Source organism: Thalia democratica, chromosome 4 (assembly GCF_965202585.1).
Source record: "Thalia democratica chromosome 4, ktThaDemo2.hap1.1, whole genome shotgun sequence".
In the NCBI taxonomy this organism is placed as follows: domain Eukaryota; kingdom Metazoa; phylum Chordata; class Thaliacea; order Salpida; family Salpidae; genus Thalia; species Thalia democratica.
Window position 1 is genome coordinate 61,234,896 of NC_139168.1, and position 26,547 is coordinate 61,261,442.

At 23.9% G+C, this 26,547-nt stretch overlaps 1 protein-coding gene across 1 annotated transcript; it reads left to right on the forward strand.

Annotated features, from left to right (window-relative positions):
• The first annotated feature begins 2,968 nt into the window (after positions 1–2,968).
• Positions 2,969–21,934, forward strand: LOC145834475 (uncharacterized). Its single transcript, XM_082941913.1, has 20 exons — positions 2,969–3,014; positions 4,706–4,892; positions 5,634–5,738; positions 6,859–7,003; positions 7,342–7,502; positions 8,704–8,795; positions 9,751–9,844; positions 11,633–11,743; positions 14,690–14,765; positions 14,842–14,980; positions 15,218–15,342; positions 15,860–16,011; positions 16,224–16,368; positions 16,938–17,152; positions 17,235–17,356; positions 18,674–18,895; positions 19,104–19,306; positions 19,762–19,975; positions 20,434–20,544; positions 21,206–21,934. The coding sequence occupies exons 1-20, from the start codon at positions 2,997–2,999 to the stop codon at positions 21,320–21,322; spliced, it is 2,754 nt and encodes a 917-aa protein (XP_082798039.1). The 5' UTR covers positions 2,969–2,996; the 3' UTR covers positions 21,323–21,934.
• Positions 21,935–26,547: the final 4,613 nt, after the last annotated feature.

Consider the following 26,547-nt stretch of genomic DNA (forward strand, 5'->3'; position numbering starts at 1 on the left):
TACTTTCAGTAGAACATTTAAGTAATAAATTGAATTTTAAGTTATAATTTTATACTTACATACATATAAAATGGTATATTATTTGTGAATTGTAGTTTCTTATATTAGTTAATTAATACTTCTTAGTAACACTACACTGTTTTCAATTTTTTGATAATTCCAATTTTTATTTAATGTTTTGATTTAACTTATTTTTCTGAAAATGATAATTAATAAAGATTATTTCTTTTATAATTTTATTACTATCTTCATTTTAAACTAAAATAGTACATTAATATTATATGAAAAATTAAACTTAAGTTTATTTTTTACATATTTGCCACAATATCAGACTAGTTTAAACCTTTTGAGGTTTTTTTCAAACTCATGCTGACTTATGTTGTTTAAAGTTGTTTTGCAAAGTTCAGGCTAGTTTGTATTTTTTCTTAAAATTCAAGTTATTTTTATCAATTTTAATTATGTATTTTTTTCTAGATGTAAAGCGTTTTTGTTTTTATAATAATATTTTTAGGTACTTAATCTTAGTCAACTTTGTACTTTTTTCAGTTTTTGGGTTTTCATTTTGTTTTTATATTTTTTTATAAACTCAGTATATAAAGTAATTCTGGATAAAGTAACTACGGCTACATTTTTCTCACTATGTAGTATCTAGTTAATATTTAGTTTAATGCATTAGTACAATTCAGGATTGCTACCTACTCAGGCTAATTAGAAGTTTTTGAAAACTCTAGTCAAGTCAGGCTAGTATGAACTTTTTTTAATTCAGCTGACTCTTTAAAGTCTTTTTGCAAAACTTATGCAAATTTTATAGTTTTTTTCATATCTCCTATTATTTTTATCACTTTAAAATTTTTTGTGTAAATTGTGTTTTTTTACTTCTTTTATAAAGATATTTAAATTTTGATGTTACTACAGTTTAAATTTTAGATATTAATCAGGTTGCTACACACTCAGGGTAACTCAAGATATTTTTAAAATCTCAGGACTACTAAGGATATTTTGAATCCTTTTTTTGAATCTCAGGCTAACTAGGACAGTTTTGTTTTTTTATTTTAAAAAACTCAGTATAGTTATTTAATTTTTTTAAATATTTCAGAACTGATTTTTTCTAAACTTTGAAAGAGATTTAGTTTCAAATTTTTGTTATTTTATAGCTGATTTTGTTTAAAAACTTGATTTTTATTAGTTTTGGAAAACTAAAAAAAAATTAAGTATTTTTAAAAACTCAGGATGACTCTGGACAGTTTTTAGTCACTCAGGATAATTTTTTGATTCAAAGAGTGGCAACCCTCTTTTATTTTCTTTTTCAAAGTTTTTCAAAAACTCAGCATGATTCAGGTTACTAACCTGGTTAGTTTGATATAGTTCAGGTTAGTTTTCAGTCACTCAGATTGACTTTTTTGATTTGATGAAAGGAAACTGCAATAATTGTTTTTTTATTAATAAGCTGTATTCTTTTGGTTTTAACTCAAAGTAAAGTTTAGGAATTTTTATTTTTAATTTTCTTCAGTTTCCAAAAATTTTAAATGTTTTATCAGAAGATTTATATAGTAAGAGTTTAACAAAAAAGTGTTACTTTAAATTTTAATACATCATTGAACTTTGACTTGAAAAAAAAAATTATTTTAACAACTAAAAGGTATAATTGTAAAATATTAACTAAAACTTAATTACCCTAAAACTAAAATGATAGTTCTACATTTATTAATTTACGCTTATCTTTAAATAAAATAAAAAAAACATTTTTCAACTTGTATATAGTTCTTCAGTTTTTTACTTTGTTTTTACTCTTCTATAAAAAGGATAATTATTAATTATTATCTCTCTTTTTTTTGTGTGTTAAGAGTGGAAAATAACACAATATGCGGTAAAAAAATAAAACTCAGTGAAACCTTCACCATGGACCCAACTGACACTGAACTAGAAATGTGGACTTAAAAGTTTATCTATTTTTTTGTAAATATTTTTGATCTTTTTAAAACTAAATGTAGCTAAAGATTATTTTAGATTATCTTTTTAAACTAAATGAAAAAAAAAACCTTTTAGAACACAAGTTATTAGACTTAAAATGCTTTGTTTCTGTATTTGTTTTATGGTTTTTCTATATTTGAAAATTGCATATTTGAAACTTAACAATTTTTCAAGTTAAACTAATATCATAGTTATTTTCGTGTTGTAAACGCTTGTAGATCTTATGTTAAATATAAGGTTTTGATAATGAGTTAAAACTTGCTTTACTTTTCTCAGAAACTTATTGACATAAAAATTCTCTAGGGTGTTTTCAAAGAATGCTGGACATGAAATACAAAAACATTACTACAATAAAAAATATGTGCATCAGACAATTTTCTGTTTAATACTTTTAGAATTTTTAAAATCAAAGTTCATAAATATACAACTTTACATTGTTCACAGGTCTGAATTTTAACAGTTTTTTAAAATTAACCAGGTGTAAATAAATAAATTTGTTTACTGTATTAGGAAAAACTATAGAAAGTTGTTAGATTGCTAATTAACATTTGCAAATCTTTGAAGTATATTTTTCAAAACAAAAAAAAATCTATGTTTAGGTAAACTTATTTTTTACTTTTTGATTAACTTTGTTATTTTATAGATATTTAAACTTTGTTTGAGGCAAAAACTTTTTAAATAGCTGCACAACAACTGGCATAACTTCAGTTGTAAACATTTTTAATCTATTAATTCATTAGAATCTTGGTTTTCTGATTACTATTTAAAAAAATAATATAGTTTTTCCCATATTTAGACCCACTCTGAGCTATATTAAAGTTGAAAATATATATTTATACTTAATAACATTGTGTACAAACTATAAGTTTATACATAAATTATCTATCTTACACTATAAAATCAATTAACATATCTTAGGTTTTTATAAATAAGTTTTAACTTGTATATCTTTTGTTTATTTTTTTCTAATTTTTTTTTTATTAATTTCTACTCTAGATTAATATTAAATAAATAAACAATCAAAAATGGACTATGAAGTTGAGGTAAGTAGATATTTAATTCTTTAACAGATTAATTTGTTGGCCTTAATTTGTTCATTCATGGTTGCTTGGAAAATAAACTACTATGTAAGCTAAAATTATTCATTCCCATAAATATAAAAAAAGTTAGTAGCATATACTTTAAACTAATAGAACTAAACACTTTAGAAATTTTTGGGTGCACGACTATTCAAATTTGGACAATTAAAATTCTGACAGTTCAAATTCTTTAAAAAAATTAAAAGGGCCATAACTAAAAAAGTAATGCATATTTGTCAAATATAAAAAATACATATGTAGGTCCTGTTTATATCTACAAGCCTTTTTTTTTCGTTTTGCAGAACGTTAAATATATTTTGAGATATGGCTTTAATATAGTGAAAAACATAGTTATTGTTAGTAATTTTAAACTATCATGAAAAGTATTTCAGATTTTGCAAAAAATAAAAAGGTAGCTTGTAGATATAAGTAAGATCTACATATATATTTTTTTAATTTTTTCAAATTTGTATTACTTATTGAAATATAGTCTTTTAAATATTTTTTTAAGAATTTTAATTGTTGGAATTTGAATTGTCATGTAACCAAAAATTTTGTATCCAACACGAAAGAATTACTATGCACTTTATGTTGTAAAAAACTTATACCTTAAGCTTTTATCAGTTATCAATAGTTTTTTTTTGCTCAATTTTTTAATTAATTTCTGGATTTTATTCTTAGTTCATGGGTCAAAAACTCAATAACTTTAATTAAGGTTAAAAACTACTTAGTTGCAGTTTGATAAAAAGTAAGCGTAATTAGTACAAACATTAATTAGAAGTTATAAAGACTTTTTGTGCTTGAATAATAAATCTATTTAAAAAAAGGTTTAGGCATACATTTCAGACAATTTATCAAACATATATTCTAAATATAATTAGTTTTAAACAATAACAGTTTGAACTTAAAATAGTTTTTTATTCTAGAAAAGGGATATAAATAAATTTAAACAGACCTAGTATTTTTTTTAGAATGATTTAATTATCTTTTAATAAGTTTGATTAAAAAAAAATTCTACAACTTGCTATAATATTATTTTAAAAGTACACAGTTATTATTTTTAAAAGTTTTATGTGTGAAAATAAATTTTATGGTTAAATATTTGTTCAATTTTAGTTATTTAAAGCTCAATACGAATTAAAGTTTAGCAGTTTTTATTAAATGGGTTCTAACAAAATAGTAATAACAATAATAATAAAATAAAATTAAGATAAAAAATTTTAAAAAAATAAAATTTATTACTTACATAAAAAAATTAATTACTTTAATGTTTAGATGTATTCCAAAATTGCATAACTTTATAACTTTATGTATTAATATTCATATTCTCTTTTGTTTTGTATACTTGTGAATCTGAGATTCCATGTTTCAATTCTAATCATAAGTATTGACCAGTAGTATGCTTATTTATTAATAAGATTTTTTATAAGTAAAAAATTATCTAATAATAGTTTTCAAAAGTCTACTGCCAAAGCATTTATGTTTTTTTTTTTTGAGCAATACATAACAACATATTTTTACTTAAAATTTTACTTGATGTATTTTTAAAATGATGAACTTTTATTTAGATTAAATTATTGTTTTGACCATAAAGAATAACTTTACTAATGTTAATTTAAGAAGCTTAAAATCATTAAAATGTTTAACAATTTCAGAAGTTGGAAAAGTTACTTTCTCTTAAAATAAGAAACAGAAGAAATAATATCGACCTAATTCTAGAATGTTTAGCAGTTCCTTCAGCCATTGACGTTTCCCTTTGTCACTTGAAACAAGTAATGGTGGAAATTGTGAATTTAGCTTTTGAGTTCAATCAAAACAGCAGCAATGAAACAAACAGAATAAGTATGTGAATAATTTTTTTAACTAATTAAGATAAGCTTGGTGTTGTTTTACTAAATTTTATTTTCTATTTGTTACAATTTGTTAATTTTTTTTTTTTTATCTAAATTTTATTAATCTATTAAAAAGTTGAATGCATCTAAAATCATATAAAGTTGCTTTTAACTTTTAAAAGTATTTACATCTATACAGTTGTATTTATTATAGATAATTTAATCATTAAGTTTCTAATATTTTTATTCTATTTTTTTATTTCCAATAAATAGTAAAAGTTTCAAACCAAAATAATAAAGTACAATATAAGTTAAAATGAATTGATTTTGTTTTGATGGCATTTTTAAGACGTTTAAAAACTATGTATAAACACAAACCTTTATATCTTAATAGTTCATTAGAAAACTTAAGGAAGAATTTAGCGTTACTATCTAATAACTTAAGTTTTCTAACCCTAATAAAACATATTACTGTTTTTTTATACTTTTTACATATATCTTAATTTTTAAATATTGTGTATTTAGTTGTATACAAGAAAGTATACTATTCTGTTGAAATTTACATCTTTACTTTTTGTTTGGGATTTTTGTCGTTTTCCTAAAAATTCTCAAAAGTATTGAATTAAACTGATAAAATCTTTACATTAACCAAGTATAGTTCGTTTAGAATGCTTTTTACTAAACAATATTGTGATACTTGTAGTGAATTTTCATATAAATATAAATTAAATCTATATATTTTGCTGACCAGATAATGAAATCAGCATAAAAGTATACAAGGTGTTTTTAGACTTGATTAAAAGAGGAAATAGCAAATGGCTTGCAATTCTGCATGAATGGATCTTAGACACCCTTGGTTGTTTATATTAACTATTTTAAATATATACAGGGTTGCCACTTTACCTGGAAACCTGGAAAAACCTGGAATTTGACAATTTAGGCTAAAATAACCTGGAAAAACCTAGAATTTTGATCAAAAAACCTGGAATTTTTAATAATTTCAACATTTTTAGTTGTAAAATTTTGATTTGACACAAAAAATCTATCATATAATTAAGATTTTTTGTCATCATCAAAAGTTTTTTTATTAAAAAACACATTTAAAGTAACTTTACAGTATCTTTTCAATATTTTTTTACTATTTAACACAGTTTCTTAAATAGAAATTAACTTAAAACTAAAAATAGACCCAAAAATGTGTATTTTTAAAAACCTGGAAGAAATTTGGAAAACCTGAAAAAAAATTTAAAAAAACAAGTGGCAACCCTGTATATATATTAAGGTGGTCAACTTTTAATATGCTTTTATATTTAGTGTAATTAATTGTATCTTTATTTTTAAGATTTAGGTACTACTAGTATCAGGGTTGCCAAAAACCTGGAATCCTGAAAAATAATGGAATTTTGAAAATTTCGTACATGTTAAGTAATGAAATTTCGATTTGACACAAAAAATTATCATGAGGGTGAAATTTTTTTGTTATTATCAATTTTTTATATAAATAAATCATTTTAGGTAGCTTTACAATATCTTTTCAATTTTGTTATACTATTTAAGACACTTTTTACCTTAAACTTAATTTTATGCTAAAAATAGACCCAAAAACTTGTTCTTCTTAAAAGCTAAAATAAATTTCTCAAGAACCTTTGGCAACCCTACAAAATAGTAATTTTTGACTTTAGCCTAAAAACTGAATTCCTTTCATAGATTTTACGTTGTTTAAAAAACTAAAAGTTATTAAAAAGATATAAACATATATAATTAGTACATTTCTAAAAATTTTGTTCTGAAAAAATTTTACATATATGTATTCTGATTTATATAATTTTTTGCGATGGTTTTCAATACTTAACTTATACTGTGTATTCAATTTTTATATTGGTTTTAATACAATATAATTAAAGTAAGTCCTTACAGCACTTATTATATAAAACACCTTTTATAAATGAAATATTTATGTCAATTTTTTTGTTAAGGAGCGATAGTAGAGTCTATAACTTCAAGCAATAGTGACTTAGAAAACAAGTTGAAGCATATTCAAGCTGCCAAAGCTTTTTATACCAATATACAAGCTGTACAAATGCTTATGTTACCTACTTTTATGAATATTGTCGGTAAAATGTTAGTTTTATTTTTAACCGAATATTTTTTTCGTAGATTAAAAATCAATTTACGTTATAGTATATCTTATTAAAGAAAGTAGTGAGTATCAAGCAATGTTCGTACAAAAGCTAACAATTTTATGTAGCATAAAGTATGAGCTGTAAGTTTCTATTTACAAAATCTAAATTCTAGTTATCTAATGTTTTACTATTTTTGTGGTAATTAGTTTTGTTATTTAACTTTTTGACAAAAGATAAACTCACATAAAAATGAGCTAAACATTAACTTAGTAATTATTCATAAAATTATATTTTAAAACAGTTTATTTCAATGATACACTGATAAATTATTTTTAGGTTAAAGGACAATAATCAAGACTATGATATTATTAAGCTGTTTGAGACTAAACCCCCTTATTTTGATTGGCTCATTGTAGAAATTGGTTTAAACTTTCCTGAAGCTAAAATTGTGAAAAAGATCGTTAAAGCCAGTTTTGAAATTTTTAGCTTTGTAGAAGGTTTCATAAATTTCTTATTTAATTCTACTAATATTAAGTTTAAATTCATGAATTTTAACTCATTCTTATATCAGGCAGGGTTCCCACTTCAATATAAATCCCTTTAAATTTGCAATATTATGAAAAATCCCTAGAAATTACGTTTTTTTGCTTGGTGATTGAAATTAGAAAGCCTAAACAGCGACACCACATGGTGAAAAAACACTTAAAAACATTAATAATCTTTATTTAATCAAAACGTTTGCAATCACAGTATAAAAATGTGATTCAATGACGCCACCTAGCGGATATTTTTTACTAGATTAAACGTTACTTATCTAAAATTTGCTTTTTTAACTAAATTTAGAGCTCAAAAACCCTCTAATTTCGTAAATTTCATACTATGAATGTGCTTGAAACAGTTAATGACATATTTTACTTTTTGTACCTTAAATTATCTTCGTAACCTTTAAAGTTAATTGTTTTTTTTTTTTGATAATTTCTCAATAGATTTGCTATATTTTATGGATTTCACTATTTTTTTTATTTTTAGTGGGAACCTTGTATATGTAATCATACTTAATAATTAGTAGTATGTATAAAAACAACTTATAGTAAATATTTCAATTTTAAATTATAGCGTTGCAAATTTAACATGAAGTTGACAAAGAATCTGAAATCATGGAAAAGCCTGGGTTTTCGAACAAAAATCTTTAAAAATCCTGGAAAAATCTGATATTTTAAACAATTTTACATATATAGTAACGAAATTTCGATTTGAAACAAAAATAATATCATAAATATTAAAAAATCTAATATTTTTAAATTTATTACAATAAAAAACACATTTAGAGTAACGTTACATTATCTTTTCAATTTTGTTATACTATTTAGAACAGTTTCATTTCATACTTAAAATGGACCTAAAAACTTGTTTTTTTAAAAACCTGAAAGAATCTTACAAAAACCTTTGGCAATCCTGTTATAAGCTTTTATTCCTTTGTATTTTAATAGAAGTTATTGTAGATTTTATAAGAAACAATCAAATCACAAGAGTTTTTATACTACTTTGTTTTCAAAATTTTAGATTGTAATTTTTTTTTTCTAGCACCTTATTAGTGTTCAAAATTAATTATTAAATCAGTTAACAACTAAAATTTGATATTTTTACCGATAATTGCTTTACTACTAATTAAGAGTTGTATTTTTATTTTATAACCAGGAAATAAGAAAGCAGAGAGATTCTCCCAAATTCTCATAAATTTAAGCTTTCACTGTCAAAATTTTCCTGAACTAATTCAGTCCATAGACTTGGTTTGTTTATATATTGTAAAAGTTTTTTTTTCAAATCTTGTTTAATCTTGGTGTTATTAAAACTCCTAAAAATATATTAATGTTTTGTACTTTTACTTTAAAACATTTTGAACGCATTTTCACGAAATTCAGTTATGTATCATTACTATTAAGTAGGCTATAAAACTATTAGCAATTTCAAACAAAAAAATGGTTTAAGTCCCTTCAAATAAACTAAAATACTAATTGTATATAGCTATAAATGGATAATTTTAATATCTACTAAATTAATAAGTAAAATTTTTATGCTGAGTAGCAGTTTATGTCCTTCAGTATTCATTTTAAAGTTAAAATGTAGAACTTATGTATAAGTCACGTATTAAAAAATAAACAAAAAAAATCATTAAATTACTTTTCATTTACTTTAAATATAACAAATAAACTTAAAGTTTAACTCAGGAGTAGACAATTTTTTTGTAAGAAGAAGCCATATTTAACAAACATTTCGTAGACCCAAGTATTTGTCAAAATAATACAATCAAGTTTACATAATGTGCATTAAAAAGCGATTGTGTAATGAAATAGACATAAAAAAGGCTACATAGCTTAATCATAGGCAAAAAACGCATACTTGTAAGCATTTATCATAAGAATTACTGCTTCTGTTAATTTTTTTTTAGCTATAACGCAAGTCTCTAGCCAGATTTTTTTTTACTGTTCGGGTGATATTTGGACTGCGAACAGCACTTTGACAACCCCTAGTCTAACACTAAACATTAATTTGAATTTTTGCTGCAAAACTAGAAATCTTAAAATTTTTGCAAACTCAGTTAATGCTTGTTAAGTTTTTAAATTTTTTTTTTATAACTCAATAAATAATCAGTTTTTCAATTTATTTTTTAGTTTTATGTTGTTTTGTTAAACATATAACTAAAACAGAAATATATTCTGTAAACTACCATTCTTTTAAATACAGAAACCACGTATAAAAGTTCTTCTTTATTCATTGAAAATGCTTGAACACTATCCAAGTATTTTCTTGTCAACAGCTTATTCAATTGTTCAAAAATGTAAGTTAAATAGTTTAAATATTGATTGGAGTAGTATATTTCACATTTTTAGTTTTAATTATTTTGTATAAGATTTTTTTATAATCATTATATTTCTAATTGATTTAAAAATTTATCATAGAAAATTATACAAACTTTTTTTATTAAATACTTTGTAAAAGCTATAAATTTTTAAGTGTTTAACTTAAGAAATATTTGTTTAATATTAATAGTATTAAAAAATAATTACAAAAAACTCTTATTATTTTATAAACTTTTAATTTTATATAGTATATAGAGTTGACCTACTTCATAAATACTAATTTGAATTAAGTAATTTATTTAGATAAAACTTAAGTAAACACATTAAAAGCGATATTCGATCAATACTTTTAGATAATTTTACAATCTTGCAAAAAAAAACTTTATAATCTTTTATACGTCTTAATAACTTGTCTCTCCCTTAGTTTAGCTTTTCTTTTTACCATATCAAATCACATATAAAAATTCATTAAAAAAATTCAAGGTAAAGATGTTTGCTTTGTAGCGAGTACTACTTAGTTTATTACTCTTTTAAATTTAACATGTTTTTTTAAGTTCTTAAAAATATTTCACAAAATTAATTTGCATGACATAATATATTTCAATTTATTTTCAATAACATTTAATTTTGTTACATAAAGTAAAGTTTACTATATAAGCTTTATTGAACCTAGAAAAGTAGCATATTAAATGTTCATAATTCTTAAAATATATTATAAAATGTCACACTAGATATTATTCTGTCTTATTTAGTTTTGGTTTATAGTGCACTATACATAGTAGAAAATCAATTGTGGTTGTACACATTGGTTGTTTATTTTGCTTGTTTCCTTTCGGAAGTTGCATAACTGTTTAGTTACATTGGTATTATTGTTTTTGTTTAAAGTTTTGTTATTATAAGCTATTAATCTGTTTCTAAAATAACTGGTACTACTGTGTGATATATAAAAAGCATTTATCACTATAAAAAAATCGAAGCTTAAAAGTTTTGGTCGAAGGACCTGGTGTATAGAAAGACCTTCTGGTCATCTAGTTACACTTCAGTTATTTACTTCGTCTATTTGGTGCTATAAAACAAAAAATATCTTATTTAATATTAAAATTTTTTACTACTTTTTGAATTAAATACATTAAAAAAAAAGCAAACATTAAAATAAAAACAACATACTCTATGACATTTAACAGGAAAAAATAAACAGTTTTGATGTTATAGAATAAACTTTTGCTTAGAACAATTAACTTAGCTTTACTTATTTGTTTCCAATTCTAAGAGTAGTTAAGATCTACATGCTTCCAGAATAAAAAATATTTGTTTTATTTATTTTTAACTATTATATATGCAACTGCAAATATATGCATATACCAATATATTTAAGTATAACAAGATAAATCACTTAAACAAACACAAAAGAAATGTACTAAAATTTTGAACTACAAGAGCTCTTTTTAAGAATAAAATAAATACAAAACAAGCTAAAATATATTTAACTCATATATTAACAGTAAATAACTTTACTAATATAAACTATTTAGTATTATTTTTGAAACAACTATAACAAAAACTTTGTAATATTCCGTTACAAAATGAATTTAATTTATTTATTGAAATTTAAGTAATAGTCTTAGTATAATTAAATACAGCAGCACTTGCTACAACCTAGACTGGGTCAGAACCCAATTAACATATACTTTCTTTTTTTATTGATTGCAGTTTAAAACATTTTTGTATGATATTTTAAACCGAAAAGACGACAAAATTTTATATAGGTTCAACCGGAAATACATTTAAAGAAAGATACCCAAACCACAAAAAATCATTCACAAACGAGAAAAAAAGACGTGCAACAGAATTATCTAATAATGTATGGAGTTTAGAAGGTACAAATAAATCTTAAATTAAATGGTGACATATATAAGGTATACCAAAATTTAACTAAAAAAACGTTTGCAAGTTATACACATTCGAAAAATTTAGAATCTTAAAGTTTGACAAATCTAAAACTTTAAATAAAAAAACAGAAATACAAAACATAAGCATCCACTACAAAAAATTCCTTTTTTAAAATTTAATACAGTCAACCTTAAAGTTTAAAACAAATTATACAGCTGTTCGGACAGCTTTTATTAAGAATTATTATTTTTAAGTTTTATTTTAAACACTTGTCAAGTTTTTTGCTAACTTTTTCTTTAAGACTTTTGTTACGTTTTCATCAAATTGTTTTTAACTTTAACACATTTTACTATCTTTTAACAAATAAACATTTTGAATATTACATTATTTTTTAACTCAGCTAAAGCATTAATAAATTATACTTCACATTATCAAAAAAAATTCTATAAATACATTTTTTTATATAAATACTAGTTTCAATCAATTTTAGTCTGCCGAAGACATGAAGAATAAAGCTTAAACTTCAAAATATTTATAAAATATTTTTTTATTTATATCATAAAAGTTTATCACACTAGATAATTTATTTTCAATGGTAACTTTAATCCTACTCAATATACTCTAAAAAGCTAAAGTTTCTTATACTTTATTTTCAGTCTTTTATGCAGAATATTGTTTACGTAGTATAATAGTTTTAAATATTTTTTTGTAATTTTTGCACCCTAAATTTTTTTTAGAAATTACATACTAGCATTTACCTGTAAAATCAACATATTTATGGTTTTTTATACTGTATTAACACATAACATTTAAAACTTTGTAGTAAGGAAAAAGTTGTTTATAAACAGGGCTGCCAAAAAAAACTGGAATTTGACAGTTTAGGCTAAAAAAACGTAGAAAAACCTGGAGTTTCGAAGAAAAATCACTAAAAAACCTAGAATTTTAAACAACTATTACTTGTTAAGTAGTAAAATTTCGATTTGACACAAAACATCTAACATGTGGGTAAAACTTTTTTGTCATCATCAAAAAAAAAATTTATATTAAATTTATTTAAAGTAGCTTTCCAGTATCTTTTAAATGTTATTATACTAATTTAACCTAATATTTTACCTTAAACTTCATTTAAACTAAAAATAGACCCAAATACGTGTACTTCTAAAAACCTGGAAGAAATTTTACCAAAACTATTGGCAGCCCTGTATAATACAATTTTTTTTTTCTAATAGTTTGCTAATAAAGATCCTTACGTAACAATTTTATTGTAAAACAAGTTTTTTTTCAAATTCAAAATCTTTTTACAAATGCACATTTTCATAGTCACTTCTTAAATGAGAAATTATATATTTTTAGTGGTTCAGTAGTACATAGCAATATTGTAAGAACTATATTTATAGATAAACATATTCAAAGTAACTAAGAAGTCTTTGAGTCGTTAAAAAATAAATATTTTTTAATAAGAAAGTATTCTAATGTCCTTGGATTTTTTTTACTACTTGACAAACTTTTGATATTTGATAAAGTCTTCTTTTTTTTTTTGTTCTGATTTAAAAAGGTAAGTTAATGACTTTAAAAAAATGTTATTACTATTTTAGTTAAAGTGTAAGTCATATACTTTTAAGCAGTAAGATAACATACTAATGTCTATGTAAAAAGTTTCAATTTTTAAAAATCACAAAATAAAATATCTAAAAATTACTTAAACTTTTTTATTTACATATTTAAGTTTTTAAAAACAAAATTAAACAACAGTTTTTTGACATTACTAATTTAAAGTGGAATTTTTTAAGTGTAGGGTCGTTTAAAGGCTAATTTAAAAAAAAAAGTTAGATTTTTGAAAAATTAATAGTCTTTATTATTACCAACAGTTGCATGAAGATTTTGTAGCACATTGATAATAATTTTTCAAAAAAGCTATGTTAACTATAAAGTAAACAAGTTAAGTTTACATATATATGAATTTTAACCCAATCTAAAGGAATAAAATTGTTTTAACTGTGACAGAAAAAGGTTGAAGTTTATTTTTTCTTTATTATAAATACAGCTTTGCAATTATGCTAATTTTATAGCTATATGAAGTATTCATACAGCCATTTTGTTAGTAGGCTTAGTTTTGTTCATTAAGTACTATTTTAGAATTTTTATTAAATTCTACTTCGCTGTTTTCACGAAAAGCATTTGAATGAGTAAACCCACTTAACTGTTATACTTTTTGAACATTCGGTCTTCTCTTCTTGAGATAAAAACTGAATAAAAATTATAAAATATTCCAAGTTTAGCATCAAAGTAAACTTTTTCCTTCATCTCTTTCAAATTAGATTTATTTAGCTCCTAAATAAGGCAAAGTTAATAACACTTGACACTTTTTAGGCATACTTTATTGTTAGATCATTTCAATTTACTTTTCAATTAGTACTAAGATATTTTTTTTTCAACTAATCCTGTACAACATTAATTCCATTCGTAAATAGTTTTTAAGAGCTGATTTAGTGAGCTCTGTGATATAATGTTTTAATTAACCCAGATTTTCTTCTTTTTCTACAATAAGATGGAAAGTTTAAATACTCTATCCTAAGTAAAGTTTTTGATTTTTTTAACGCAATTAAAACTGAAACTAATCTTATTTACATTTACAAACATTATTTATGGGTACAAAAAGTATGTGACTATAAAGTTTTCTTATTTACTTAAGCCTTTTTGTTTTTAATTTGTTTTTCTTTTAAAAATCATGATTACATTTTAATTTACCAAAGGTCTATAAGTTGAGAAATAGTTTATGTATCACTTCAATCGTATACGATCTGAAGAAAATTGTTGAAATATACTTTTGTAAATGTTTGATTTGTGGTAGTAGTATTAATATACATACTAACTTTTTATTTACTAAAAAAGTGTTTTGATAAATTACATAAACTAAAAACTTTTTTTTACAGATTCAATAATGAACATGAATGAATTGTTTGCTGACTACAAAGAATATGTGATTTCTTCATCAGTGGATCAAAATATGTTTGTTTTTGAGTAAATATACGTATGCATGTATTTAAAAAAAATTATTGGAATTAATTTTTATGAAAAATTGTAGAGTCAAGCATTCGATAGCAAAAATAGTTTGTAAAGTTTGTGAAAAGTCTTTCTCAACAATGGAAGTTTTCATTCGAGTTAATTGTAATGAAATTGAACTCAAAAACAAGGATTTGAAGATTTTTTCAAATGATACACTTGTAAGTTTTTGTTTTATAAACAATACTATTACATTATATATTGAGGCAAAAAATAACTTGGAAAATCAATTAATGCTATTATTTGTCTTGAAGTAGTTTTATTTTTTCTAAAGATGATAGTCTAGTAGATTTAAATTAAAGACTTATAAAATTCTTAATACATAAACATTTTTAAACAAGTATAGTACATTTTAAAAACTAAGTGAAGAGAAGTTAACTATATTTTTAAAAATTTAGGAATTGATCTTCAAGGAACTAGAAAAGCTTCTGTTGAGCCCACAAAACAACTTTCTTCGTAATGGAGTTTTTCTACACAAAGAAGAAATTATACAAAAGCTCCTATCTAGTGAAAATCAAATTAAGTTCGTTTTAAACATATTAACAAAATTTATAACTTCATAAAGTCTCTGTTATTTCTAAATTTTATTTTTTGCAGGGTTGCCACAAAACCTATAGTCCTCGAAAAACCTAGAATTTGAGAAATTTTGAAGAAAAAAAAACTGGAATTAAAAACAATTTTTACATGTTAAGTAGTAAAATTTCAATTCGACACAAGAAATGTATCATATAGATAAAAAAGTTTTTGACATAATCAAAAAAAAATTATTAAAAAACACATTTAAAGTAGCTTTACAGTATCTTTTCGATGTTTTTATACTATTTTACACATTTTTTTACCTTAAAATTAATTTTTTACTAAAAATAGACCCAAAAACGTCTACTTTAAAAACCCTGGAGAAAGTTTGCCAAAAACCAGTGGCAACTCTGTCTTTTTAAACTAACAAGTTGACACTACAAACACTTCGAAATTTTGTATTACTGAGAAATTCGTGCAATCTATTTTGAATTAACTAGAAATTAAAAACAGTTGTTTTACAGAAAACAATCATATTTGAGGATAGTGAAAATACTGTGCTTGAAACCTGAGCTGGCCAATGAGCTTCTCTCAATGCTGCTAGTATCATCTGATTCGTCAAACAACCACGCTAATATTTTTATAGACATTTTTCAGAGCTGCGAGTTTATGTCGAGTAAGTCTCTTAAATACTTTTTGAAATACCTTGTTTAACTTTTTTCAACAAAATCATGTTGATCTGCTTTTAAAATTTATTTTTTAAGACTATTAAATAAAGCGTTTAAGTATTAAATAAATAAAATTCTAGTTGTCCTATTTTTTCCCCTTTTTTTGTAATCAAATTTTATTTTATCCTAGGAATATTAGTATAACTTAAATATTTTTCAGACGGACATTTAATTGATACAGTTGTGTCAAGTTCGTTCAACACTCTAATGAAAGGCAACCGCGAAAAAGCCTGCAAAATACTTAAAAATCTTGATAAACTGTTTTCCTATGCTGAGCACAACCAACATTCTGAATTTATTAATTTGTAAGTCTTTGATTGAAAAAAAAAGAGTTTTAAATTTTTAGATGCTTTTACTGGTTTACCTAATGAAAAAAATAGGTACTAAATCAAATTATGCTATAATATTTATTAGATGAATAACAGTTTAGAACAAATAACATTAAACTGAATCTTTAAAAAAATTCCAGAATAAATGTATACGTGTGTATAAGTTAAATCCATTTAGATACATCATTTTAAAATTATAATAGAAAAATGTTTACAAAATACTAAAGATTAATGATGTAAAAAATCAGATAACCAAAATAAATTATCTATACAACATACATTTTTATGATTTTTTTATTTTCAATTGTATTTGTGTTTATATTAAACATTTTGTGTTTACTAATTATTTTATTACTAATATATTTAACCACCTTAAAATTTCTACGAAAGAAAAGAACTGAAAGTGACCTCTAGTAGCATTGACTATACTTGATAGTGTTTTATTTTTTATGTTGAAACTTATTAATATACTAAGTTTTTTAGTTCTTGTAGCTAAAACTTACAACACTGTTTTTTTAATTACCTAATTTTATCATATTCTACAGACTACTGATAGCTTCCAAAAAATCAGTAGACGACTTGCTAGTACTGCTGAGCAGAACTAACACAGTGGGAATTGTTACGTCGCATACGTGCATGAACCTGTTGTCACGCATCTACACGCTAGATGGCGCTCCGTGCAAGTACCTGCTGTTTTCATGCAGATTGGTGAAACTTGCACAAACCACTTGCTCCTATTTCTTTAACTTACTTCATAAAAGTTTGTAATTCTTGCATATATTTTATTTAAAAGTTTTTTATTTATTTTTTTATTATTTTATGAGGATTTTTAATTTGAATAGATTATAATGTTGGATCGAAAGAAGTTGAGGTACTTATGAAGTTCGTTTATGGAATTTGTGCGATGGAAAACAAATTTTTCAACTTGTTTTGTAATACTCTCTTCAAACAAGCTTTTAGTAATGTTAGACTTTTTTTTATATTATGTGTTCGTTGGCAGTTTTGATTTTAATAATATAAGAAAGTTAAATGTTCTAATATAAATTATTTTGTACCTTGGAATTGTTTCAGTATAAATTTTATACTTATAAAAATAAAAAAAATGTTAAAAACAAAACTAAACAAATAAATAGATTTTAATGAAGTAATATGTAACTTGTTATGGTAATTCTAAACATTAAGGTATTTACAATAGTATAAAGTTATTCTATACAAAACATAAGTTTAAATTTGAATATAATTCTTTCTTGTATAGTTTGAATAAAAACAGCAATAAATAAAACAACTGAATGTACGTTTAATTATTAATGAACATACAGACTGTATTGAAAAATTCCGTCAGATATTAGCAAAATAAAAAAGGTCATAATAGTTTTTTCAAGTATTATGTAAATCATTCGTTAATAAAACCTTTTTTAAATAATTGAGTTACATTTATAATACTTTTACGCTGTAACAAACCATTTTTTAAACGAGAAAGTATCATTGTAAATAAATAAATATATGTTATATATGTACACTTTCAATTTTTTTTTTTTTTTGAAACTTGTTGTTGTGTATCGAAAATTTGTTTTTTATCAAGGTTATATTTCATTTTTAAATATTTTAAAACATTTATCACAGGGATATCAAAAATCAGGAATCCTGGAAAAACCTGGAATTTGAGTAATTTTGGAAAAAAAAACCTGGAATTTTGAACAAAAATCACTAAAAAACCTGGAATTTTAAACAATTTATGTTTACTACATGTTAAGTAGTAAAATATTTTAATTTGACACGAAAAATATACCAAAAATAAAAAATGGTTAAAACCACCAAAAAAATCAGTCACAGTCTTATACAAGCACTTTGAAGAGATCATTTGTTTATTAAAAATAAAGTGCTTGTATAAGACTGTGACTGATTTTTTTTGGTGGTTTTAACCATTTTTTATTTTTGTTTATCTAGAATTCAATCCTGTTTGGTCTTTAAAATCAAAAGAGGAAGACTACCTTCATCCTATTTTAATTGAAAAATATACCATATAGATAAAAAAAAATTGTTACCATCAAAAAAAAAATTTATTAAAAAACACATTTAAAGTAGCTTTACTGTATATTTTCAATGTTGTCATACTACTTAGCACAGTTTTTAAACTTAGCTTTGAGCTAAAAATAGACTTAAAAACGTGTACTTCTAATAACCTGGAAGAAATCAGAAAAGCTGGAATAAATTTCTCATAAAAATTTGGCAACCCTGTTATTAATTTATAGTTTAACATTAAAAACATTTTTATTTACAGCAAAGCAACGTGAGACTTTTCGGCAACGACAAGCACAAGTTTATGGACTGCAACAAAACTCCCTGTGACGTCACAAAAGAAAAAAGCATGCTGGAGCAGCTGAGAGAGAAGATGAGGATTGTGGAGGCGAACGTGCGGAGGAGGAACACCATCACCAAGCTGCAGGTGGAAAGCGACGTGCTGCGGAGGAGAAACGTCGGAAAAACTTCCCCTGTTTCGAAAGTGAGTTTGCACAGTTGTTTGTGTTATTTTTTTACTCTATAGTTTTTACTAAATATGAATCAACGAATTTAAAAACTTTAACTTTTGCAAATGTTTAAAGAAGTTTCGAAACTATTTTTTCACAATTTTTTATTTTATACTTTTTCATCTTCATTTTTTTCATCACTACGAACAAAAAAACGTAAATGTATAAAACCTTATTTTCCAGGCTCAGCAGTTGACAAGCACTTACGCGCTGGTGAACTTGCTGCAAATGCTGGCCGACGGCAAGCAGGAGAGACTGGGCGTCGTGGCCGAACTGTTCATGAACCAGCTGTGCGCCAGCTCCCTGCAAATGGAAACCTTCGTATCGCTCTACAGCGCCCCCAACGACTGGTTCAGCTACAAAACCATCATGAAGTTGTTACCCAGGTTCTTGATATTCGTTTCTGTTGATCTAATCTTATAAGTACTGTGTACAGCTCTTGTTTTGTTGTTAAAATTAGTCAAGTTTAAAACAAAAGTTTGTTAGACTCAATAAAGTGTGTGCTAAGTTTTTTTTTTTTGTCAAAATATTATACTAAATTGTTTTATACATACAAAAGTTATTCGTATCTATGTACATAAACTTGTATAAATACCTTTTTTTTTATTAAACATAAAATCTTATAAATTGGCACCACCAAATCTTATGAAAAAGATTAAGTTTTTAAACCTCCTTTTTTTTCCTTAACAAAAAGTTATCAATATAAAAATGCATTATAAATTGTAGTTTAAAAAAGTTTAATTAAACCGGAACCCTGTAAAAAGTTGAATAAAGATTGTATAAAAGTAAAATCTGAAAATAAAGTTTATTAAGTATAATATATATGTATAAAACTTTTTAGAAATTTGGAAATTTACAATTTCATGGTCGACTTCGAGCTTGGCTGGCACATTTTCAATATGACGTCACAATGCAAGGAAGAGAAGCTGGTGTGTCTGGTGCGAAGTTGTTTGTACGTTCTACTCGTGAAATTCGAGAACGACACCAAAACACGCCCGGATGTGAATTCAACTGAGTTTAAAATGGCCTGCACTGTCATTAAAGTTCTTGGCAAGGTACAATTTTATTAAAAACAGTTGTAAAGTTCTGTTAAAACGTCTGATATTAATTTAACAAAATATTGAAATTTTGTCAACTTTTATTTTATGTGTATTTAAATCAAAAATTTTTTTTTCTAAAAACTTTCAAAAAAAATATTATTTTATTTTTTAGAAAAATATTAATATAACAGTTTAAGTTAAATAATTGGAATAAAGTAAATTTAGACTTGTTTTTTTAAGCTAATTTTAAGTTTTGTTTATTTTACTTGAGATTTAATTGTATAATTTTATAGCTGAAATAGTTTTACCAAGTAACTCAGGTTACTGTAACACTTTAGTTTTATAATCTTTTTTAATTTCAAAATAAAAAAGTAAAATTGATACAAATTTTTAATGAATTTAAAATAAATAAAGTTTTTTTTTCGCAAGTTTTTGTTAAAATCTAAAATATGTATTATAAAAACATACAACAGGCAAACTATCTACCAGTACCTATCAAGTATGTGAGTGAGTTGTTCTACAGAAAAGAAGTTGAAAATTACGACGTTCACCTGATTCTAAACGCAGTTTGCACTTATCTTAAGGTTTCTTACATTTCACTGTAACGTTCAAAGATAAATATTGTATTAATTTAATTTAGTGCTTCTAGCTATTTGATTCATATAGTTACCTTCAAAGGTAAAAAGTAAACTGTTAATAAAAATATGTATGAAATAATAATTATGTTATAATTTAACTTATTTATTTACTAAAACATTTAATTTAAACTTTCAAAATTTAAAATGAAACCATTAATAATTATTTTATTTTTTACATCTTTATTTAATATCAATTATGTTTATGCCTACATGTTTAATCATTTGTTCGTGCAAAAATTTTTATTTTAACACTTTAATTTAATATCCAGTGAGTTTTAATAAAAATTACATTTAAGCGTAAATTGTTGTAATAACAAGTATGAGTTACAAGTTTTAGTAAATAAAAAACTTATAATAAACGTTTTAGTATTTTTCTTTCATTATTTATTTTTTAATAGACTTGAATTTTTTTCTTATGTTTTATTACTGGTAAAGTAAGTATTAGAATGAAGAAACCGCTTAGCACAGTAGTTTTTAAAGTTGACATAACCTCTGAAAACTAATATTTTAAAAAAAAGTTAGTTTGTCAAGTAGTGTTAAGACTACTTATGAGTTTATGGCACTTTTTCATACAACTTAAGATTAAAAGATATTTTTTTACAACCAGGAAAGAAACTCCAATATGACGGATGTACTGAAGAACAGCCTGAAGCCCATACAGTCAATTATAAACAGAAATATAAGCACAATGGCTCCTTTATACGCCAGATTCACTTTTCTGTAACTTGCTTTTTGTCTTTCAATCGTGAATTCTAGATAATTTTTTACCGCGTTTAAATACAGAAATTTATTGTTTTGAGACTAACTTTCGAGTAAAAATGCTTTAAAAAGCAAAAAAAAACAAATTACTTAAACTTGATCTGATTTAAATTTACAGGACTAAAAGCTTCCAACACTAGGGTTTAGTATACTTTTGTTACTGGTTATAAGTTTGCGAACTAGTTTTTTCTATTTTACAAGTGTTTTTTTTTACAGCTTTTAATTTATGTATTTACAGTTTTCAATATATAAGAAACAGCAGTTTATAAACATTATTTTAGTGTATTATTAGGAAAACTAAAAGTATTTATTTTCATGAAAGTATTCAGTTTAAAAGAAACACATTTTAGAAACTATGGTTAGAAATTTTAATGAAAGGTTGTTTTAAGGGTAGATACATAAGATAATTTTGATTCATTCTACTTACACGATTAAAATTAAAATAATAGCAAACAATCTATATCACGTTTAATCCTAAGCGTCTCTTTTATAAAGTGAACTTTAATTAAAATAGAAAACATCATTTTGAAATAGTTAGTTGAAAACAATTTATATAATTCAAACTTTCTTATTAATGACCATAAAATGTTTGAACGTCCAATATTTCACAAATACTTTAATTAAATAAACCCATATCATACTCCTGTAATTAACTAAAAAAGTCTATTCAAAACATAAAGTGTTTAAAAATGTTTTATGTATTTTTTAAAAATCTATCGAAACATTTTTTTTACTTATTAAAAAACAATATTCATCTTAAAATAATTATTTTGTTAACTTAATTGATGTTTTTTTGTTACATTTTGAAATCACATTGTATACTCTCTAGTTGGAACTTTTTGTAGGATTGTTACAGCTATGCATAGTTCTGCTGGAGGTTTAATATAAAATCTGTACATAAGTAGTTTTACGTTAATTTTGTATAAAGTTTCGGACTCTTATATAACTACTTTGTTTAAGTTACAATAAATAAGCATAATATTTTAAGTCTTTTCTGTGCATTGTTGTAATATAGTCAGAATATGTATTTAAAACAAACAGAAAAAATAGATACTTTTTAAGTAAGAATAAAAATTAAATCAGGTAATGAACCCAGTAAAACAAAAGATTTTCGAAATTCATAAAGTTCAAAGTAAGGAAAAAATATTAAATTATAGTTTTCTGCATAAATTATGTTCTTATACCTCAACACTATTTTTATCTATAGCATGCATTTTATGTCTGAGTATCTTATAAGTAAAAAATATTTATATACCAACTTATTTAAATTTAACTATTGAATATATGTATAGCATTTGAATTAGTATTATTGTTTGTAATATGCACATAACTATAAGCTTTAGTGATGATTTATGTATTTAAAAACATTATAGAATAACTTTTTAAATAGGAAAGCTGTTTAATAATAACCTTTAACTTGACACTAAGTTTTTATTGTCTTTCAGATATAGAAAACTTTAAGTTAATCAAAACTACTACTTTTATAAACTTGCGCTTGGTAAAAAACTAACTTATTAAAGTTATATTAAAAATCGCTTCGGCGACCGTTTACTTCTAACTATTTTATGCTTAATTGCAACTTTTTAAATTTTTATTTGCCTTTATTAAGAAAATTCTTGTTTTCGATTTTATTGATCTCCTTAACTGACCTATGAAAGCACGGTTTGTTTTCAAATTTGAAAACATTCCACTTGACAAATATATTTAAAGAAGTTTTAAAATCAGAAACACCAGAATTTAATTCAATAATTAACTAGGACATCAAGTAGGAGTATAACAAGCAATAGCACTAAAAAATGAAATCTAAATAGCCAACAGTACGCTGATTACATTTCTAAAGTAAATTTTTATTTCATAAATAGCCCTAAATTAAGTCTTTGTTTTAATCACTCTAAGAATTAGCACAAGCATGATACTTAAATCCATACACTTAAGCAATAACCTAAATTTCTATTTGCAAGCCATCAACATCTAAAAGTTGTAATGTAAAAGTCTAAATGTTGTTTACAAAAAATTACTTTCAGTTCCATATTGTTTATTGAAGGATAAAAAAAGTGCTCAAAAAGTTTGGTCTAACGACCTGGTGTACAAAGGAACCTTTTGGTTATCGAGTCGTACACCACATGCTTATAAATTTTCTTACGAGCTATTACACATATTTTTTTATCATCTAAACATTTAAACCTTTAGTAATAAAACAATCAACAAATGAAAGAAAACAAAATTAAATAAAGATTGACTGAATTTTGTGTTTGAAATGTACTTAATTACTTGTCTAATGACGTAAGAACAAAAAATATATATATACAACTTTAAATTAAGTTATAAACGGAAGTAAAAGATACTAATAGTAAACATGTAAATACTTGAATGATAGGTTACAACTGCTTTAAAGAAGGTAAAAATGTGATATGCTGAAATATCTTTACATTTAAGTACATTAAATTTTATCTGTTTTTTGTTTTAAAAGTGTAACAATTCTTTTTTATTTAATAATTTTACTTGAACAGTAATAAGAATTTTACATTTGAATAGATAAATAAACTGTTGTGGAATTTTTTGATAATTTTAAAGAAGTGAAATCTACCGTAACTGAATTTAACTTTTATAAATAAAAATTTAAATATAAGTACTGTAACATTTATGCACTTTATAAGAAAAATAAAAATGAATAGCAATATTAACAACAACAAATTTACTTCTAAATCAAAATTTACTTTTCTATATTTTGAATACTTGTCTAAAGTCTAAAATTACAATAAAAGAAAGCAAACAGTATTTGCATATATGGAAATTTTTTTTTTCTTCTTAAAAGAGATTTTTTAACATAAGTTTGCTTGAAACAGTTATCTCAGCTTACTATTTAAATACTTAATTTTCTGTTAAAGTATAAAAATCTTTAACTATTTTTTTTACATTGATATACTAAAGGAAAAAAGTTTGTAAGTATTCTTAACTAAATTCAAAATATAAATCTTAAAAATAATCTAAAGTTAATCAGATAGAAAATACTGCAATCTAGACTACTTGAACAAAAAAAAAATTTTGGTATTAAGTTACAAGTACTATTAACTCCTTAAACAAAAGTAAATAGATAGCACTGATCACTAATGACCTTGAAAATAACTATTTAATAGATAACTTTTAAGTTCATCCTGTAATTTTTCAAAATGACTTATACTTTTCAAACATAATGGTAGCTTAATCCACATCTTACTACCTAGGTAGGATAGCGATTTATGACCTATTTTGCTGTTGAATCTAGGTAGGAAAAAAATTGTTTCTGAAGTCCTTGTATGATAATTATGGACATTTTTTACACATTTATAGTAATTATTAAAGTAAGCAGTTAAGAAGTTGTTGTTAAACTTAAACATAAACAGACCTATTTCATATAGATACAGACTTTCAACATCTAAAATTTTTTTCTGAGCTTTTAATTCCCTAATACTATCATCATATTTACTATAATGTATGCATCTAAGTACTCTGCTTATGAGAACATTGATATCATTTATACATTTTTACTTGCTCTTCCCCAGCACAACAAGCCATATCTAACATTGCTCATAAGCAAAGAATTAAAGATCAAATATAATGCTTTTTCATTTAAGAAGTGTCTTGTTTTATATAATACACCCAATGTTTTTCGTAATTTTGTTTTTATAGTTTCTATGTGTTCTGATCACTTTAAATTTTTGTCTATAATTATTTCCAAATACTTATATCTATTTGTGTTTGTTATAACTGTTTTACCTATTTTTACAAAAAAGTTTGTAATTTCCAAAAACTAATTTTTGATTTTAGTAGAATTATGCTTCTGGTTTTATTAAGGTTTAGTTTGAGTTTGTTTACCATAAGCCAATCTGCTACCTTTTTAGTTCTTTATTAAAATTTTTACAATCATTTAAATATGTATTACTTGTGAAAGTTTTGTATAGCATTGTATCATCTGCAAAGTTGAGGACGCTAAGACTAGTGTTATTCTGTAAGTCATTTATATATTAGGAACAATAACGGCTTTAAAACTGAGCTTTGTGGTACTTCAACTTTTATTTTATTAACAGGTTGACTCATATCCGCCAAAGCTAACGAACTGTTTCCTACCATCTAGATATAAACTATTTAGTAGATGCATAATCCCTATCATACCATAACATTCGAGTTTTCTTATTAAGATATTTCTATCTACACTATCAAATGCTTTACTTAAATCCAAAAAGACTGTACAAACTGCATTTACCTTATCTAATTGAATAGAACTCCTATTTCCAGTGGTGACAACACTAAAGTGGTGGAACAACACTCTCTAAATCCAAACTGAGAATTATTCAAAACTTTAATTAAATTAGATAAAAGTAAAATGGGTCTATAACTTCCTGGTATTTTTTTTAATCCTTACTTAAAAATTGGTATTATTTTGCAAGTTTTAGACTACTTGGATAAACACCTACATTAAATGCTTGGTTAATTAACTTGCTTAGTATTGGGGATATATAACTGTTTACTTTCTTAAGGATCTTTACAGATATACTATCCTCACCATTGGCAAACTCTTAATAACGTTCTTAGACTAGTTTGTAAGGTCTCATATATTTTCTACGTCACTTGATAACTACTTAAATTTGTTATCACTTTTCTTACAACATAAAAACAGCAATCATACTAATTTGTTAGTTTAATTTTACTGTTTTTAAAAAAAGAAACAACAATAATTTCTTTTTTTTTAATTTAATGTTTTGTAAAAACAAAAACTTCTACTGTTTTGATAATACTTTTCTTTAAGTTATTTAGTCATTAAATTCATTAAAATAACCGTTAATTGATTTTAACTTTTTTCAAACTTTCAAGAAACCAGTGTAAACTTAACTAACATTTTTCAACTGTAATTTTTAAAGTAACCATCTTCTGTTTTAGATAATTATTTGTTTATTGAAATTATCCTATATGTGTTTTAACTCAAAATCCCGATCTCCAGCCAGAGACCCCCGACTCCCGACGTATTTTTTAGCTTGAAAAGAAGTTAATCAAAACAATCATAAAAATATTTTCTAAAACAGTTACTTTCTTAGGCCCGTATGAATAACAAGTTCTTTATTTTTTTGTTTATAACTAGGAAATAGATAAGAATATTCCAATAAAAGATCTAACCTAAATTTAAAAAACCTCCATATACACTTAAATTTATCA